Genomic DNA, 20,924 nt, shown 5'->3' with positions numbered 1-20,924 from the left:
TCTTCAAAACTGAAGCTCTTAGTGATTGTTCTGTGCTACCTACACTGTAATCTCTAGGAGAACAGCAGTATCATCTATCTTGGCATTAAACCCCAAATGCCTCCCATAGTACCTGTTGCATAGTAGGCACTCAATAATTAAGTTTAATTGCTAAATGCAAAGCTTTTTAAAGCCACATTTTCAAGAATATGCTCCAGCAGTAGCATCTGAAACTTAAAAATTTTGAGTAGATAGTTGACATTCTGTTGATGAGACTATTAGAGAAAATAAAAATGAAAGCATGGCTTTATAAAACTCAGCCAACTAAGGGAAACCATATAAATAGATGAAGCCATTAATTTAAAAACAAGAGTAAATATGTGAATATTCAAAAGCCCTATTTGGATAACTATTTCTAGGTAAATATTTGACTTTCATAACCTCTGATCATAAGTTTTTTTTTTTTTTTTTTTTTAAATTTTTATTTATTTATTTATGGCTGTGTTGGGTCTTCGTTTCTGTGCGAGGGCTTTCTCTAGTTGCGGGGAGCGGGGGCCACTCTTCATCGCGGTGCGCAGGCCTCTCACTATCGCGACCTCTCTTGTTGCGGAGCCCAGGCTCCAGACGCGCAGGCTCAGTAGTTGTGGCTCACGGGCCCAGTTGCTCCGCGGCATGTGGGATCTTCCCAGACCAGGGCTCGAACCCGTGTCCCCTGCATTAGCAGGCAGATTCTCAACCACTGCGCCACCAGGGAAGCCCTGATCATAAGTTTTTATTCCTTATATCCAACTTAATTACCAAATATAATTTAATTTAGGAATACTTTTCCTCAGTTTGCTTAAAAGGCTACAACCAAAATTAACCAAATATATACAAGAGATGACCCCAATTATAATGGGAATAATAAAATTAAAATCCTACGTCACCAGCACTTATTTATAAAATGACTACAATATTAAGAGCATATTAATACTACCGTATACTTAAATCTCATTGCTCTCACTCCAAATCTAAGGAAATAAAAATGGAAGGACTTTACTTATCAGTTAAATATATTTTTAAAATTATTTTGTTTTCCTAATTTTCTTCAGGATACTCCAATAAAGATGGTAAAAAAAAAAAAAAAAAACTTTAGCTAAGAAAATATGAGCTCATTCAATAAACGGTCCCCACTACATTATGCTGCCTTGAAGGAGAGGCACCAATGTACACCATTGAGAATAAAGGTGCCTTTCTGGCTGACAGAGCAGAGGCATGTATATGTTTGCCAAATCTGTGTGTGGTTAGTGCTTCCGAGGCCACATCAGAAAAATATGAGTTCTGATGGCAGGGAGGAATTTCTGAGAGGGAGACAAGCATAATAATAAAAATGTTGTGAGTCAGGTATTCTGTTGAATTTGGTTAATTGGGAGCTTTAGAATATCTGCAATGCCTTAATGGACAAAGTATTTCACTTCATATCAATAAAACAAGCTACTATTAGCAGCTTTGGTTCCAATTAAAAAAAAAAACAAAAAACAAAGAAACCCAAAGATTTGGGTAGTCAGAACTGTTGCAGCTGGTATGCTAATAAATGAATTGGTTTCAGCATATTAAGAGTTGAGGCTATACAAGTATTTTTATTTTCATTTTTTTCATAAGCTGCTTTATTATTTTTTAATTAATTAGGCTGCTCCGGGTCTTAGTTGCGGCACGTGGGATCTTCGTTGCCGCGTGTGGGATCTTCCTTGCAGCATGCAGGGTCTCTATTTGCGGCATGCGAACTCTTAGTTGAGGCATGGGATCTAGTTCCCTGACCAGGGATCAAACCTGGGCCCCCTGCACTGGGAGCACGGAGTCTTAGCCACTGGACCACCAGGGAAGTCCCTAAAAATATTTTAACTTCTAGTTGGACAGCAAGAGATAAAACTCAATGTATTATGGAAAGACAGCCACAGAAAGATATTTCCACTGCATACAAAAATATAAGTGCATAACTGGTTATCATTTATAACATAAACTAAAACACTTACTATATTTCATGCACGTTGAGAACTATGTAGCATGTTTAGATGTGCATGTAAAAAAAATGCATCTGGAAATTAAAATAATGGTAAAGGTTCATCATAATTTCTCCCCCTTTCCTAATACTGTCTTAAACAGAGGATGTTTATGAAAATATGGCCCTGATTTTTAATTTTATTTTAAATGATGACCAAATTTTTCTAAGTTCAATGGGGCTATTAAAGACAGAAAATAATAATTCCTATGCTATGGGAACCTATGGGCCTTGGTTCTTCCTTTTATCAATGGTGCTACATGGAAAAAGTCTGGAAATAAATGCCCAAGATGTGGGTATCTTTAAAATAATGGAACTGTCCAATCAATCCATTCCCTAGTCCTTGTCTCATGATGGAAAATGAAACATCAGTCAGAGCAGTGCATGATGGGAGTTGGGATAGCAGATATGGAGTTGGCTCTAACCTGGGATGCAGAGGATCTGATTTTTAATTCTGACTCTGCCACTAACCAGCTGAGTAAGCTGAGGTGGAGAGAGGGGGACAAGTTACTACATAGAAATGCATGGAAGGCAATACACTTTTCTCTCTGGGCCTCAATTTCATCCGTAAGAGCAAGGGATAGACTAGATGGTCTCTGTAAGAACCATTCAGTTCTTACACTGCGTGATTCCAGGACTTACATGCCCTCTAATTAATTCATGTCTTCTTCCAGATCCTTTTATGCAAAGATAAGTCTCCAATGGCAACTGGAGGTATACTGGAAACATATGGGAGCAGATCACACTCTCTGTTTGGCCTATTATATACACTCTGAGAGTAAACCTCGCCTTGGCTCCAGAGGCTTCATGGGTTGGCATGGCTTCCTGAGCCTCATGACCCAAAATTCTTTATCTCCATGAAAAGTAAGAGCTGATGAGGCCTTGAATAAAAGGTCCCCACTGCTGAGATGCATCATCTGGAAGGCAGAGATGTGGTGGCCTGATTAGGTTGGAATTGAACCATTAAGGACTCTTCAAAAGCCTGAGTCAGGACATGTCATGGAGCATGTACTGCTACATCAAGTCCCTGTCACCACTATCAGATGCTAGACTGGAAATAGTTTAATTAGATTGTCAAATCCATTCTACCTGCCAGAGTAAAAGAAACATGGGCTAAAAATTGATTTGGAAGATAACAATCACTGTTTTGTAACCTAAAGGCTTAATTAGAAGTTAAGGGAATTGCTGTTCCTTCCACGCACTCCATTCTCAGACAGTTGCAAGCATGCTGAGCACCAACTGTGTTGAATTTCAATGTGTACTGCTTCTTGAAGCAATATCCTGTCAGACTGGCCTATATGATAACAAAATCTCAGCTCTTGTTATTTAGAAGAACAAGTAACAGATTTCTGGGACATTCCCACTCTTCTAAAAGCTGCAGAGACCAGTTGGAAAAATCTAAAACAGCAGCCGAGGGCAGAGAAGAGTTTAGTCTCCACCCTGCCTTGGGCTTTTCTCTTCCCAGCATAAGTGGCATGCAGAGGCCCACCTAGAAAAAACTGCATTGAACAAAGATAATGAGAGCCAGACGGAGGGCAAAGAACACTTATTCCACCCATGGGTGGTTTTCTGTATTAAAATGCTGCCTGCCTTTATAAAAAGCTATGAGTTCTTTAATTTCTCACATAATTAATTCCTGCCAGCTGGTATGCAAAACAAAGACAAGATAGGAAACAGTATTATCATGATAGAAAACTCTATATTAACACTTTTCCCTTAATACAGTCCAATTTACACAGTTTTCAAGTTAGGCCAATGATGTGGAACCAAGAGGCTCCTAAATATTAATTTGGCAACACTGCTCTGAAACTTACCACAGATTGTTATCTCTTTGGAGGGAGAAGTTTTTGTGTGAGTGAAATTCGGCTTTTGCTGCAGGAGCTTCTTGGTTTCAAATAGCACCTCTAAGACATAATAAGCATGAAGTATCTGTGAGGGCGAAGGAGAGGAAATAGATATAATGAATTAGGAGAAAAGGCATGAGTGCACAGAAAGCAATATGAGCACATTTCAGGTAGCTATAGTTCATGACAATCTCTAAATTATTTTTAAATAGATTATCCTAGCACAGTATCTGGCACATAATAAGCCCTCACTAGAGATGTGTAAGTTGAATGAATGAATGGTTCCTAGGACGTCTATATTCTCATGTTCTTAATTGACATCACCCATTCACAGAACATTTCTTATTATTCTTGGTCCTTAGAGCCCAAGAGAGGTGACAAGAAAAAAAGGAGACTCCCTTGCCCTAAGGAAATGTGCAGGCAAAAAAGTAAAGAAAAGAGAAGGAAGGAAAAGAGAGAGAAGTAGAAAGAAAGAGAGAAGCAGAGAGAGATTGTTCAAGAGGAGCTGCTTTGCATTTGCTTGCGACCTCCTGCCCCAGGGCTGGGAATTAGATGGGGGTGCTGGGTTAGGAGGTCTCACAAGGCAGCCAGACAGGCCCCAAGGGACTCCTGAGCCAGGTGTCCTAGGTGTGGCTCAATATTTGGTGCACAGACATGAGTTTACAGGACAGCAAGCACACTTATATACAAGTGTAAGTATAGAACATATTGCCAACTCAGATAAACCATTCGGATTAGCTCCTATTATGACTATTCATCCCTTGATCTCCTCCAGTTACAGTGTTGATGACAGCATTGTTTTGGACAGATTTACTGGGTTTTTCTCTTCCAGGCTTTTTTGTTTGTTTGTTTTTAAATACAGTGTGTTGTTCTTTTTGTAAATTATAAACTATTCCAAATACATAATTCAAAAAGTGATGTAGCTGATACAAATTTAACAGATGCTAACACCACTTTCTAGTCAGGACTGTTTGTACCTGTACTGTCCAATGCAGTAGACACTGGTCACATGGGGCTATTGACCACTTGAAATGGGGTCAGTCAAAATTGAGATGTAATGTAAGCACAAAATACACACTGGATTTTAAAGACTTAGTATGAAAAAAAAAAGTAAAACGTCTCATTAAAAACTTTTAATATGATTACATATTAAAATGATAATTTTATATGTTGGAGTAAATAAAACACATTATTAAAATTAATTTCACTTGTTTCTTTTCGCCTTTATACTATTGACTACTAGAAGATTTTAAATTATGTATGTGGATCACATTATATTCCTATTGGACAGCACTGGTTTAGATTATTGGAGGCTGAGAGAGAGGTCATATCTACATATTGTTCAGATAACGCTTTGGGCATGGGATTCAGGACAGATGGAACCCTTTGGAACAATGCTATCTCATGGTGCCCTGAAATTTCCATTTCCACTTCCTATTAAAATGATGAAATTATTTTCCATTTCCACTTCCCATTAAAATTATTTAATCATGAAATTCTCCAAACTTATTTTTTAAAAAAAACCAGGAAGCAGGATTGAAAGCAATGTGAGAATTAGGAGGAAAGAGAAGGTCCCCTGGATGTTAATTAGTGGGGAGCAACCCACATTTCCTGTCTCTCCAAACCTAATGGATTGCTAAGGATTTTCCCCACAAAAGCGTTCTAAATCCGTGAGTCAAATCTTGAACTTTCCTTTAGCCAGATTTTAAAGGAACAGGCAAAATACTTCGATAGAATGATTTATTTTAATTTCCATATTTAATTTATTGATTCCCCAAACTGGCTTCAGTGTTACCTTAAGTTGCCACTGTAGACTTTCTGGACCATTTGTAGTGCTAATCAGAGGAATTACTGTCTGAAAAGGCAGTTGTTTTATTAAGTTAAATTAACAAATAATCATTGAGGATATATTGCAACAACAGAAAATTCCTACTATGAAAATGTTTTTTCTGGGTCCTTTTTCGGTTGGTTAAAATCACTTTGGTATTATTAGTCCCTACAGAGCCAGTCTACTTCTCTTTCAGTAGCATTATAATCGTGCTTACAGCAATATTAAATACTCAAAAGAGTTAACTCAGAAGTTGATTTCTATGTTTACAAATATATTCAGATTAAATGGCAACTTAAATAAAATACTCACATTCTTTTAAAGGCATTGAGGGAGAATATTACTTTTAAAGGATTTTCTTTTTAAAAAAGTAACTAGTTTTTAAATGAAAAAAACCCCCCACATTTCTAAAGTTGAAATAAAAATTTAAACAGCAAAAAGGAGTATAATAATGAAAAGCAATTTTCCTTCTTCCCCAGACTTCAGTCTCCTTTCCCTATTCCCCAAAACAGCTGCTGTTAAGAGTGTCTTGAGTATCTTTCCAAAAAATATTCTATGCACTTGCCAGCATATAAAAATCAATATAACCAGGTTTCCCTGGTGGCACAGTGGTTAGGAATCCACCTGCCAATGCAGGGGACACGGGTTCAAGCCCTGGTCCGGGAAGATCCCACATGCCACGGAGCAACTAAGCCCGTGTGCCACAACTACTGAGTCTGTGCTCTAGAGCCCGTGAGCCACAACTACTGAAGCCTGCACGCCACAACTACTGAAGCCCTCGCACCCAGAGCCTGTGCTCCGCAACAAGAGAAGCCACTGCAATAAGAAGCCTGCGCACCACAACGAAGAGTAGCCCCCGCTCACTGCAACTAGAGAAAGCCCACACGCAGCAACGAAGACCCAACGCAGCCAAAAATAATAAATAAATAAAATAAATAAATTTTAAAAAAATCAATATAACCACATATGAATATGCAAACACATGTATAAATACATAATCCCTTAAATAAAATGTGGTATATTCACACAAAGGAATATTATTCGACCAAAAATAGGAATGAGGTACTGACTGATACATGCTACAACATGAATGAACCTTGAAAACATTATACCAAGCAGAAGCCACCAGACACAAAAGGCACATATTATATGATTCCATTTATATAAAATGCGCAGATTAGGCAAATCTGCAGAGACAGAAAGTAAACTAGTGGTTGCCAGGGGCTAGGGAGAAGAGGGAATGAGGTACAGGGTTTTGTTTTGAGGATGATAAAAATGTTCTGGAATTAGATAGTGGTGATGGTTGCACAACATTGTGAATATACTAAAAACCAATGAATCATACACTTTACTTAAAATGGTTAAAACAATCAATTTTATGTGATATGAATTTTATCTCAATTTTTTAAAATCAAAGTATATAATGCTTATTAATTTTGTTAACAAATGGGAGCACACTGTACACTATGTTGAACCTTTTATTCTTCCCTTAGCATCATATTTTTTTCATTTTTATAAAATCAAAATTGTCTATCTTTTCTATTATAGCTCCTTGAATTTTTGTCATAGCTTTTATGTCCTTGAGCATATTAAGCATATTTATTTTCAACCCTGAGTCTGATAATGCCATTATCTAAAAAACTCTATAGGTTTGTTTCCATTGTTTGCTGTTTGCCTCAGTTTTCTTTTGTGAATCTTGCATCCTCCTGTGCCTGGTTAACAGTTGTGTTAAGTTCTGGATACTGCACATGAAAACTTGAAGAAATAATTTAAGCCCCTATTTTCTTCCAGAGAGGGTTTAAATTTTCTCTTGGCAGATGGCTAGGAGCACTAGCTGTCTAGGATGATCTCAATTCAATTTCAGGAATTAGATGATTCAAAATTTTGCTTCAGTCCCTACAGAGCCAGTACTTCTCATTCACTTTTACTCCTAGGGTACACCCTTAAGGTCCTAACCTGAGAATGAGGGTTCTGGGGTGGTGTCAGAAAATAAGGAGGTAGATAGTTCCAAGATCCCATCCCTCTGCAGAAACACTGAAAAATAGAGCCAAAAAACCAGATCAAACAAACAAAGAAAACCTGTCAGATCCAACTTTGTCAGAACTCTGGAAAATAGTCAAAGCTCACAGCAACCAATGCTGAATTAAGAAAGAGGCAACTTAAAAATGGCACAGTGTAAGCAGAAAGTAAAGGCTAAGATGGATTTGTAAACAGCCAGGCTAAGCAGTAAAGGAGTGTACCAACACAGAGCCAATCAGCAAAGACTAGATTTTCCTTCCTTCCCTTTCCTTCCCTTCTGTTCCCTTCCCTTCTTTCTTTCCCTCTCCCTCTTTCTTCCCCCTCCCTCTTTCTTTCCCTCTTTCCTCCTTTCTTTCCTCTTCCCTCACTCCCCCTCCCTTCCCCCTCACTCCTCCCTCCCTTCCTCTCTCTCTCTCTCTTTCTTTCTTAATGGCTCTTGGTGTTAAAGGAAACCTCTGTCAAAACACTAGGTGAACACAGCCTAAAAGAAAAGAAACTTCGGAGACCTCACACCCAACTAGACCTAAGAAACATCGATAGACTACTCCACCCAAAACAGCAGACTACACATTTTCTTATAAGTGCACATGGAACATTCTCTAGGATAGACCAGATGTTAGGCTACAAAACAAGCCTCAATACATTCTAAAAGACTGAAATCATACAAAGTATCTTCTTTGACCACAATGGAATGAAACTAGAAATCAATAACAGAAGGAAAACTGGAAAGTTCACAAATATGTGGAAATTATACAACATACTCTTGAATATGTTGAAGAAATCATGAGGGAAATTAGAAAATACTTTGAGATGAACAAAAATTAAAACACAACATACCAAAACTTACGGGATACAGTAAGAGCAATGCTCAGTGAGAAATGTATGGCTGTAAATGCCTACATTAAGAAAGAAGAAAGATCTCGAATGAAAAGCCTGACTTAATGCTTAACACATTATTGACCAGAGACACATTAATACGTCTTTTGTTACCTGAACATTATTGACCAGAGACATATCAATACGTTTTTAGAGAGTGATACAATTAACATCACCATGCAAAGTTGTTAGAGCTTAAAATTGATCAAGGGTTCATTATATAACTTATGATTGTCATTATCATTCACATTTTCCTCCATTAGGTTTTGCTCCAACCTTGTGTATATTATAAATGTAAAATTTTCAAAAATGACACTTTGTGAAATTCTGAGTGAAGAAGAACTGTTCGGTGAACTTTATGCAGATATTTTCTCTGACTGTCTGAGCAACATATATACTAGCGTCCAGAAGATGACAGTTCTTCAGAATATAGTTCTGATTCAGACAATGTGAATATAACACCAACAAAAAGACAAAAAACCTTAGTGATTGATTCTGATACGGAAAGTGAAAATGAAACTCGTGGTACTGGAGAATGTTCCTTTGCTTCTACAGAAGAGTGGATAGAAGACAACATTTCACGAAAATTAGAAGACTTTACAGGTGCGTCAGATATAACTACTGAATGTAATAACCTACAAAGTGTTAGTGAAATAACAGAATTGACTTTTTGGCCAGCCAAAATAAAAATCGCCAGCCACAGGCATTAGTTTCTACAAAAATCCCCCCATCAGTAATGAGTTAAGGAGCTAGAAAAAGAAGAGCAAATTAAACGGAAAGCCAGCAGAAGGAAGAAGATAGGGATTAGAGTGCAGATAAATGAAATAGAGAACAGAAAACCAATACAATCAACAAAACCAAAAGTTGGTTCTTTGAAAAGAGCTACAAAATTGACAAAATTTTACCTAGACTGGCCAAGAAAAAAAAGAGAGAAAATGCAAATAACTATAATCAGAAATGAAAATGGGGACATTACCACTGACCTCAAAGAAATAAAAAGAATTATAAGAGAATATTATGAACAATTGTATACTAACAAATTAGATAATTTAGATGAAATGGACAAATTCCTGGAAACACACAAATTATCAAAACACTCAAGAAGAAATAGAAAATCTGAACAGATCTAGAACAAGTAGAGATTGAATCAGTAATCATAAACTTCCTAACAAAGAAAAGTGCAAGACCAGACAGCTTCACTGGTGAACTCTATGAAACCTTTAAAGAAGTAACACCAATCCTTCTCAAACTCTTCTAAAAAACAGAAGAGAAGGAAGCAATTCCTAACTCATTTCATGAGGACAGTATTACCTTGATATCAAAGCCAGATAAAAACACCACACAAGAAGACAATACAGACCAATATCTCTTATGAATAAAATGCAAAAATCCTTGACAAGATACCAGCAAACCAAATCCAACAGAATTTCTAAAGAATTATATACCATAACCAAGTGGGATTTATTCCAGGAATGTAAGAGTGGTTCAACATAAGAAAACTGATAAATGTAATACACAACATTACTATAATGAAGGGAAAAAAACACACAATCATCTCAACTAATGCAGAAAAAGTATTTGACAAATTCCAACACCTTTTCATGATAAAGCCACTCAGAAAACTAGGAATAGATGGACACTTCCTCAACTTGATAAACAGCATTTATTAAAAACCAAACCAAACCAAACCATAACTAACATCAAACTCAATGGTGAAAAGATTAAAAGCTTCCTCCCTAAGATGAGGAATAAGAAAAGCATGTCTGCTCTCACCACTGCTATTCAACATTATACTGGAAATCCTAGCCAGAGCAATTAGGCAAGAAAAAGAAATAAAAGGCATCTAAACCAGAAACGAAGAAGTAAAACTCTATTCACAGATGATGTGATCCTGTATATAGAATATCCAAAAGAATACACACACACACACACACACACACACACACAAACACACACCTATTAGAGCTAATAAATGAATTCAGCAAAGTTGCAGAGTAAAAGATCAACCTACAAAAGTCAGTTGTGTTTCTATACACCAGCAATGAACAGTTCAAAAGGGAATTAAGAAAGCAATTCGTTTTATAATAGCAACCAAAAGAATAAAATACCTAGGAATAAATTCAAGGTAGTGAAAGACTTGTACACTGAAAAGTATAAAATTATAAAGCATAGCTGAAGGAAATTAAAGAAGACCCAAATAAATGGAAAAACATCCCATGTTCATGGATTAGAAGACTTAACATTGTCAAGAAGACAATACTACCCAAAGCAATCTACAGATTCAGTGCAAACCCTACCAAAATCTCAGTGGGCTTTTTTGCATAAATGGAAAAGTCGATCTTCAAATTCACTGCAAGGGACCCTAAATGCCAAAACAATATTGAGAAAGAATAACAAAGGCAAAGGATTGACACTTCCTGATTTCAAAACTTACCACAAAGCTACAGTAATCAAGACAGTGTGGTACTGGCATAAGGATAGACACACACACCAATGGAAAAGAATTGGGAGTCCAGAAATAAATCCAGACAGCTATGGCCTATTAATTTTTTACAAAGGAACCAAAACCATTCAATGGGGAAAGAACAGATTCTTCAACAAAAGGTATAGGGACAACTGCATATCCACATGCAAAGAATGAAGTTGGACCCATACCTCATACCATATAGAGATTTTAACTGAAAATGGCTCATAGAGCTAAATGTCAGAGCTAAAACTATAAAATTCTTAAAAGAAAACATAGGGGTAAATCTTCATGACCTTGGATTTAGCAATTGATTCTTAGATATGATGCCAAAACACAAGCAACCAAAGAAAAAAGGAGATAAATTGGACGTCATCAAAATTAGAAACTTTTGTGACTCAAAAGACATTATTAAGAAAGTGACAAGACAACCTACAGAATGGGAGAAAATATTTGCAAATTGTATGTCTGATAAGGGACTTGTATCCAGAATATATAAAGAACCCTTACAACTCAATAGTAAAAAGACAAATAACCTGATTTTAAAATGGGCAAAGGATCTGAATAGACATTTCTCCAAAGAATGTGTACAAATGGCCAGTAAGCATGAAAAGATGCTCAACATCTTAGCCATTAGGGAAATGCATATGAGAACCACAATTAGATATCACTTTACACACAACTAGGATAGCTATAATAAAAATAAAATTTTAAATTTTTAAAAAACATAAAATAACAAGTGTTGGCAAAAAATGTAGAGAAACTGGAACCCTCACGTATTACTAGTGGTAATGTAAAATGGTGCAGCCACTGTGGAAAACAATTTAGCAGTTCCTCAAAACGTTAAACATTGAGTCACCATATGACTCAGCAATTCCACTCCTAGGTACAGACGCAAGAGGACTGAAAACATATGTTCATATAAAAACTTACACATAAATGTTCATGGCAGCATTGTTCATAATAGCCAAAAGGTAGAAAAAAATCCAAATGTTCATCCATTGATGAATGGATAAACAAAATGTGGTATACTCATATAATAGAATATTAGTCAGCCATAAAAATAAAGGAGTGATGAAACATACTATGGCATGCATGAACCTTAAAAACATTATGCTAAGGGAAATAAGCCACATACAAAAGGAAACATATTACATGATTCCGTTTGTACAAAATATCCAGAAGAGACAAATCCACAGAGACAGAAAGTAGAACAGTGGTTGCCAGGAGTAGGGGAGGAGGGAATGGTAATGGGTACGGCACTTCTTTTGGGGGTGAAGAAAATGTTCTGGAGTTAGATATTAGTGATTGTTGCACAATCTTGTGAATGTACTAAAAAGCACTGAATCAATCGTACACTTTAAAATGGTGAATTTTATGGTACGTGAATTATACCTCAGAAAAAGAACAAGGAAATACTGTAAGCCTATAGATAGAGAGGAGGTTTCTGTGCACCTGAGGAGACTTGTATTTAATGGGTTAAGCAAAGCAGAGGGTAGCTCTCACTTAATGTGAAGTTTTTTCCCAAGGGAATGCATTTCTGCTGTAGTATTTTCATCTATTTATTCAACAGATAGTCAGTGAGCACATGTTATGTACAAGAATCAGGACAGGGCTTCCCTGGTGGTGCAGTGGTTGAGGGTCTGCCTGCCAATGCAGGGGACATGGGTTCGAGCCCTGGTCTGGGAAGATCCCACATGCCGTGGAGCAACTGGGCCCGTGAACCACAGCTACTGAGCCTGCGCGTCTGGAACTTGTGCTCCGCCACAAGAGAGGCCGCGACAGTGAGAGGCCCGCGCACCGCGATGAAGAGTGGCCCCCGCTCGCCGCAACTAGAGGAAGCCCTCGCATAGAAAACGAAGACCCAACACAGCCAAAAATAAATAAATAAATAAATTAATTAATTAATTAAAAAAAAAAAAAGAATCAGGACAGTATCTGCTTCTACTTGCCTGTTGTTGCTTGAAGGCCTCAATAAGTAAATCAATATCAGTAAAAGTGAGAGGAAATTGCAGCCGAGGACCACAGTAGGAGTCTGGGACGTCTATCAACCCCAAATAGTCCTGTCTATCCTTGTCCTGGATGTTGCTGCCAAGAAGGTGAGTTACTAATTCTGGAAATGGAAAGACAGAAAAGGGGGGGAAAAAAATCTACATTTCCATACTTAAAATGCAATAAATAACTTCTTGAATACCTAGCCCATGTAAAGCACTGTGCTAAATGTTATGAATACCAAGATATCCCACATATAACCATGAGGAATGATTTGTTCTGAGATCAGTAGGTACATTCACATGAATCATCATTATCCCTTCCCAGGTGGACATTTTACCAAAGCAGTGAGTTCATCAGTGGGGAGGAGAGGGAGGAGCACAGGGAAAACTGGTCAATCAAGGTATTTTGATGCTCGGAAGCTCTAACTCTACATTTTTTTTTGCCCACTCTAATATCTCAGATTTTTACAAATAGGGCTGGAAATATAACAATGCATTGTATTTGGTTCAAACATCTGTGGCTATTCAGGATCTACAGAAAATTAAATGGCAACATTCAATTTTCCCTGTTAAACACTTCAAATTTTACTTAACTGTAATTGATTTGTTTCTCTCGTCACATAAAAACCAATTTTCTGACATGATTTTCTTTTTCTTCTTGGTAACAAACCATAGGCAGAAATTCCCAAAGGACCTCTCTCTCTCGAAGAGATATTTCTGTGTAACAGATTACCTCCACTGCCCATTTCAGTAGGTGCTGAGACCCAGGATCTCTTTCTTGCTAGACTGCCTATGAAACGGTCAGCCCAAGAAAAGAAATCTGGCCAATTCAGCTGGAGAAAGATGAAAAGTGATATGGTAGATTGATTGCAAAAGTATCCCCAATTCTCTACTCCAGCCTCTAGTCATGCTCTTTTTAATGTGATTTTGCAGCCACTCTCATCAAGAGTCTCCTTCCCCAGCCCTTGAAGCTGGGTTGGGTTTGTGACTTGAGTTGGACTAAAGAATATGGTGGAAGTGTTATGTACCAGTTCCAAGCCAAGGCCTCAGGAGGCCTTGTATGCTTCCATGCTCTCTCTTTTGAGAGACCCAAAAAAATGCCAAATCAAGTCTGCCAAGATCAGCAGAAGTGCTCAGCTGATCTGTACACTTGTGAGCAAAAAGAAATGTTTATTACATGCTACTGAGCTATTATAGTTGTTTAATACACAGTATTATTGCAGTAACAGATAACTGATAGAACAATGACATACTCTTCAGCTCATTAACACTGAATTGCTACTAAGCTCATTAATTAGAAGTTCTCTAGGGCTTCCCTGGTGGCGCGGTGGTTAAGAATCCGCCTGCCAATGCAGGGGACACGGGTTGAAGCCCTGGTCTGGGAAGATCCCACATGCCGTGGAGCAACTAAGCCTGTGTGCCACAACTACTGAGCCCGCGTGCCACAACTACTGAAACCCGCAAGCCTAGAGCCCGTGCTCCACAACAAGAGAAGCCACTGCAATGAGAAGACTGCACACCACAACAAAGAGTAGCCCCCACTCACCGCAACTAGAGAAAGCCCGCATGCAGCAACAAAGACCCAATGCAGCCCAAAATAAATAAATAAGAAGTTCTCTATAGGTTTGGAAGGTATGATGTTAGCAGATATAGATAGAATACATTGTTTTTCATTATTCAGTTATGCTGAGAGATTACAATTAAAAACTAAACTTGAAATTTTTTTCTAAAGTCATAATATTTGGTAATTTTAAAATGTTTTCTAAATTATTGTGTACTCCAATATTTTTTGGTGGTAATTGATGATGTTTTAAAAGAAGTTAAATTTAGGAGTAATAATGTCTGTCTTCAATGTGGTCCAGCAGAGGTTATTTTTCTCATTTGGATTTGGTTTGAGATTTGAGAAAACTTAATTATTTCATTTTATGCTTGAAAACTAGAAATGCAGAGCATCTTGGTAAATTTTATCTCAGGTTCATTTTGTAGGCAGAAAAGCCAAAATATTCTACTTGACTATCTTAATGATCATTTCTACTTGGTAGTCTTTCTTAGAAGAGCATCTTACTCCAAAAAAAAAACCCTTTCTTCTTCCCAGCTTTACTTACTGAAAAACTTCACTTGGGAAAACAACAACAACCAAACAAACAAAACCAAAAACAACCTCAGCAGTTGCATTATATCATCTTTTTTCTTTTTAACATCTTTATTGGAGTATAATTGCTTTACTGTGTGTTAAATGGTGTGTTAGTTTCTGCTTTATAACAAAGTGAATCAGCTATACATATACATAGATCCCCATATCCCCTCCCTCTTGCGTCTCCCTCCCGCCCTCCCTATCCCACCCCTCTAGGTGGTCACAAAGCACCGAGCTGATCTCCCTGTGCTATGTGGCTGCTTCCCACTAGCTATCGGTTTTACATTTGGTAGTGTGTATATGTCCATGCCACTCTCTCACTTTGTCCCAGCTTACCCTTCCCCCTCCCTGTATCCTCAAGTCCATTCTCTAGTAGGTCTGCGTCTTTATTCCCACACTATATCATCTTATAACTACCTTAGTGAGAAATCCCAACTGGTGAGGTATAAACAAGAACTGATTTTCTTTTCTCGACCATTGCCTTCACCAATGTGCTGTCAACTTTCCCTTTCTCATCAGCTAACTGACACATCAAGTCAATTCCACCAGTTCTGGTTATTAAAACTCAGTCTTGTTATTTAAGACCGTAATAAAAATATTGCTTTTCTTCTTAAAAAAAAAAAAAAGTCCAGTCTGGCCCTTCCTTTCATACATTTGATGACCCTCATTTCTTATAAGTCCAGTGATAAATATATGAAAAAGCACCATTTCCCTAAACCAATTTTTTTTTTTTTTTTTTGGCCTTTCCGCGCAGCTTGCAGGATCTTAATTCCCCAACCAGGGATTGAACCTGGGCCCCCTGCAGTGGAAATGCGGAGTACTAACCACTGGGCCACCAGGGAATTCCCTAAACCAATTCTTTTTTTTTTTTAATTTAGTTTTGCCTGCATTGGGTCTTCGTTGCTGTGCGCGGGCTTTCTCTAGTTGCAGCGAGCGGGGGCTACTCTTTGTTGCGGTGCACGGGCTTCTCATTGCAGTGGCTTCTCTTGCTGCAGAGCACGGGCTCTAGGCGCCCAGGCTTCAGTAGTTGTGGCATGTGGGCTCAGTAGTTGTGGCTTACGGGCTCTAGAGCACAGGCTCAGTAGTTGTGGCACACGGGCTTAGTTGCTCCGTGGCATGTGGGATCTTCCCGGACCAGGACTCAAACCTGTGTCCCCTGGATTGACAGGCGGATTCTTAACCACTGCGCCACCAGGGAAGCCCCCTAAACCAATTCTTAATCAAAACTACTCAATATGAAATATCAATAAACATCAAATCATAATCCTTCTGCTGGTTTTTATCCACATAATAAAGAATAACATAGATTTTCTTCCTAACGTGGGTAGCTAACGTGAATCATATGTGAAAACAATCAAAAGCGTCAACATTTCAAATGCATGTACTGTCCTTGTGGGCTGTAACTATTATAACTAATAATAATAATTTAATGAATGCCAGCTATAAGAATATTTGTGCAACATGTAATTAGAATTAATCCATACCTATTTGGTTTCTAATTCTGTCAACATGAATCTATAGCAATTAAATATAATAAAATCTTGAATTATAACTGAATGATGCCTTAACAAGTTGTTCTAAAGAAAATACCTCAAAAATACCCCCTACACACAATCTTTTCTTTTGCCCAGTACAGACTCAAAATCTGGACTAGGAAAAATCTAAAGCTCATAATTTTTTTAAAAAAAACAATTTCTGCCTCTACCACCCGCATGTCACTTTGAATACAAGCTCCAGACGTTGCTGGAAAAAGAAAAGCACAAATTGAACCATGTTTATAGTTACTTCATTTCTCAATTATGAATCTGGATTAAAATCATGAGTGTCCATACAATAAGTTCAATAGATGCCAAAATGACCTTTTGTAAAATTCAACACCTGTTCTTGATTTTTTAAAAAACTCAGAAAACTAGGAATGGAAGGATACCTCCTTAATGTATTTTTAAAAATTTAAATCAACGGTAATGGTTTTTCCATTAAATCATTAACAAAACGGGGATGCCCACTTTCACTGTTTCATTTTAACACTGTTCTGCTATCTCCAGCAAATATAATAAAACATGAAGCCAAAATAAGAGCAGTGACTCTTGGACAGAAAGATATAAAGTTACTTGTGACCAGTGTGATTAAATATCTACACTCAAGGAAATCAATTGAAAAACTCCCAGAACTGATAGGAGAATTAAAATAATACAGCAGTTAATCGCACTGGTTTGAATCACAGCTTCACCACTGATAAGATGAATAACCTTGGGAGGTTACCTTATAAGCCTCAGTATTCTCATCCACAAAAGGGGGGTGGGAATACTAATTCCACTGGTTTGTCATGAAAACTAAATGAAATGATATATTTAAAGCACTTAAAAGACATGGCACATGGCATTTAATAAATATGAGTAGTAATAATAATTATTATTATTATTTAATGTTACTGTTCAATAGTATCACAATACAAAATAAACAGACATAAACCAAACGCTTTACTAAATACTACCAATAATCATTAGGGAGATACAGTGGGGGAAATATCTTATTCACCATAGCAACAAAAAATATAAAATACCTGGCTTGATAGCACATTTTGATTGATCTGGAAAGCAGAAAGAAAAGTCAAAACAACACTTCCACTCACTCCATCCCACTCCCCACTTCCACCAGACTCTGTTTAAACCTGTTGCTATGTATATAGCAGCTTTGGCTTTCTACCTGTGGGAGGAGGCTGATGTAAAAACTCAGACTGGGGAATGGATGTGCAGCGTCTCCCCATCAAGTCCTATGAATTGGCTTTGAGCAAGCAGTAGGACATGTAGGTCACCTCTCACCTTTGGAACACCTAGAATGTCTCAGCATACTCTGTGCCTCAGAGTTAAAACCATTAAACTGGCCCTGGTATCTGGAAATGTTAAGTGACCTTCTGGTCCCTAAATATACCCTGCTTAGGGGTCATAGCACTTCTGCCAAACAGGCCTAGGTAGAGGTTGTCTGGAACTTTCCCACCAAAAAGGGCCATCAGAAAGCAACCTACAGTAATGTACAGTATGGTGACTCTAGTCAACAATACTCTATTATATATTGAAAGTTGCTAAGAGAGTACATTTTAAAAGCTCTCACCACACACACACAAAATTGTAACTATGTGAATTGATGCATGCGTTAACTAACATTGTGGTAATCATTTTGCAATATATGCATATAAGAAATCATTATACTGTACACCTTAAACTTATATAATGTTATATGTTAATTATATTTTAATAAAGCTGGAAAAAATTTTGAAAGTGAAATCAACATACAGCAATAATCTGTAAATCTCTTTTTCTGATACATATAATAACTAAATCAGTATGATACTAGGACTCTACAATAGAGAGATGTGTAAGATAACAGACAGCCTGGAAATATGCCCTATTACACATTTTTTAATGAATATATTATGAAGGAGGCACTACAAAACATGGTGAAAAGATACATTATGAAATAAATGTCGTGGGGAAAATTTGGTTAACTACTTGGACATTTTCTTCGTAGGTGTGTTTTTTAATTATTCTCAACCACTAGGCATCAAAATTTCCTTTTTTAGTTTAATATCAAAAATTCAAAATTTATGAAATGTTAAAACTTTTAAAAGTCAAATCATAAAAAATCTAGAAAAACAGCCATGGTAATCCACATTTTAAATATTTCAGGGCCTTCTAAGTTTAAAAGCCAAGGATTCACAAAGAAAAAGATATTTAGACTTGAAAAGAAAGATATTTTAAATAATTAATGGATGAAAATTTCCTAAACCTGACAAAAATATCAACTTAGATATAACAGAAGCTCAGCAAACCCCACACAGGATAAATAAAAATAAAACCTCATCAAGGCATATTATGGTTAAACGCTATTTTCCAATGTCACTTAGGTTATTTTGTTTCTTCCCCACCTCCTTTGGGTGATGGTTATTCATTTGTAATACAATTAAGTTCATTTGTCACAGTGTGTATTCTACTTGGGAATCACATTCTCTCTCTCTTCCTGTTTTTAATTAATTATTATATTTTTTTTAGGGATGTGAAACATTATCATGGTTCTAAGATTCAGAACTACAGAAAGGTATTCTCAGAGATGTGTCACTTGCCCCTCATCCCTCCTACCCAAACCCCATTCTCCCCATTCTTTCTGCCCTGCTCCCACCTGTCCCTCCATTTCCTGTAGGTAAATAATGCCATTAGTTTCTGATTTACCCTGTAGGTTTCTCCTGTATTTATTTTTGCACAAATGAGCACACACAGACACACACACATGCGCGTACGCTCATATCAGGCAAGGGTTTCTTAAGCAGGATACAGAAAGCACTAACCATAAAAGAAAAAAATTGTACTACATTAAAATCAAAAATGTCGGGCTTCCCTGGTGGCGCAGTGGTTGAGAATCTGCCTGCTAATGCAGGGGACACGGGTTTGAGCCCTGGTCTGGGAAGATCCCACATGCCGCGGAGCAACTAGGCCCGTGAGCCACAACTACTGAGCCTGCGCCTCCGGAGCCTGTGCTCCGCAACAAGAGAGGCCGTGATAGTGAGAGGCCCGCGCACCGTGATGAAGAGTGGCCCCCGCTTGCCGCAACTAGAGAAAGCCCTCACACAGAAACGAAGACCCAACACAGCCAAAAATAAAAATAAATTAATTAATTAAAAAAAAATCAAGAATGTCTACTCATCAAAAGACATCATTTAAAGATTAAAGACTAGGGGGATGGATAAAAGCCAAAGACTAGGAGCAGATATTTGCAATAAATTCATCTAACAAAGATTCACATTCTCATATTTAGAATACCTACAGAACTCTTACAAATTGGTAAGAAAAAGGCAGATACCCAACAGAAAAATGGGCAAAAGACCTGAACAGGCACTTTGCCATATGGGATGTCCACGTGACTGCTAAACATTCAAACAAGTGAGCAACTTCTCTGCTCACCAGGGGAATGCAAATTAAAGCAGAAATGTGATATTACTACATACCCACCAGAATGGCTAAAATGAAAAGGACTGATAATTTTAGGTGTTGACAAAGATACTGAACAACTGGAACTCTCATACACTGTTGGCAGTATAACTTGGTACAACAATTTTGTAAAACTGTTTATCAGTACCTAATAAAGCTGACCATATGTATGCCCTATAACTCCAAACTTCCTTTCCTGGGTTGTGGTACATCTTTATAATAATGGTCCCCAATGAATCACGTCTCCTTGTATTCATATCCCTTTACAAGATAATGCTGCTGCTACTGCTCCCTGCAAGAGATGGATCTTTCCTAACCCCTTTGAATCTGCACCTAGCCTTGTGACTTGCTTTGACCAATAGGATATGGCAGAACTGATTTTGTGTGAGTTCCAGAGCAGAGGCCTAAAGAGGCCTTGTGGCTTCTGCCTTTGCCCTCTTGGGATCTAGCTGCCATGTAAAGAAGTCCAGGATATCCTGTTGGACAGAGAGGCTGCATGAGGAGAACTGAGGTATCCAAGCTCATAGCCAACACCAAAGTCCCAAACATGTGAGAAAACCATTTGGACCTCCCTCTCCAGCCCAGCTAAGTTGAGTGAGACCAACTGACACCACATGCAACAAAGACAAGCCATCCCCACTGAGCCCTTCAAATGCCTGACCCACAGAATCACAAGCAATAAAATGGTTGTTGTTTTAAAGCACTAAATTTTGGGGTGGTTTGTTATACAGCAATAGATAACTGAAAATGAGTATATAGCAAAAGA

At 37.6% G+C, this 20,924-nt stretch overlaps 1 protein-coding gene across 9 annotated transcripts in view; it reads right to left on the bottom strand.

Annotated features, from left to right (window-relative positions):
* The window catches only part of PPEF1 (protein phosphatase with EF-hand domain 1), a 156,767-nt gene that overhangs the window by 54,281 nt on the left and 81,562 nt on the right, over positions 1-20,924 (bottom strand). For 6 of the 9 annotated variants that reach the window (XM_057538896.1, XM_057538894.1, XM_057538892.1 and 3 more), the window contains 3 exons: positions 17,740-17,766; positions 13,001-13,161; positions 3,832-3,946 (listed from right to left, as the gene is read on the bottom strand). In XM_057538896.1, coding sequence (XP_057394879.1) covers positions 3,832-3,946; positions 13,001-13,161; positions 17,740-17,766 — 303 coding nt within the window. The remainder of the gene's footprint in view (positions 1-3,831; positions 3,947-13,000; positions 13,162-17,739; positions 17,767-20,924) is intronic. The other 3 variants (XM_057538895.1, XM_057538893.1, XM_057538897.1) reach the window with 2 other exon arrangements.

This window comes from Balaenoptera acutorostrata, chromosome X (genome assembly GCF_949987535.1).
Source record: "Balaenoptera acutorostrata chromosome X, mBalAcu1.1, whole genome shotgun sequence".
Classification (NCBI taxonomy): domain Eukaryota; kingdom Metazoa; phylum Chordata; class Mammalia; order Artiodactyla; family Balaenopteridae; genus Balaenoptera; species Balaenoptera acutorostrata.
This window is presented reverse-complemented; position numbering and strand designations above follow the sequence as displayed.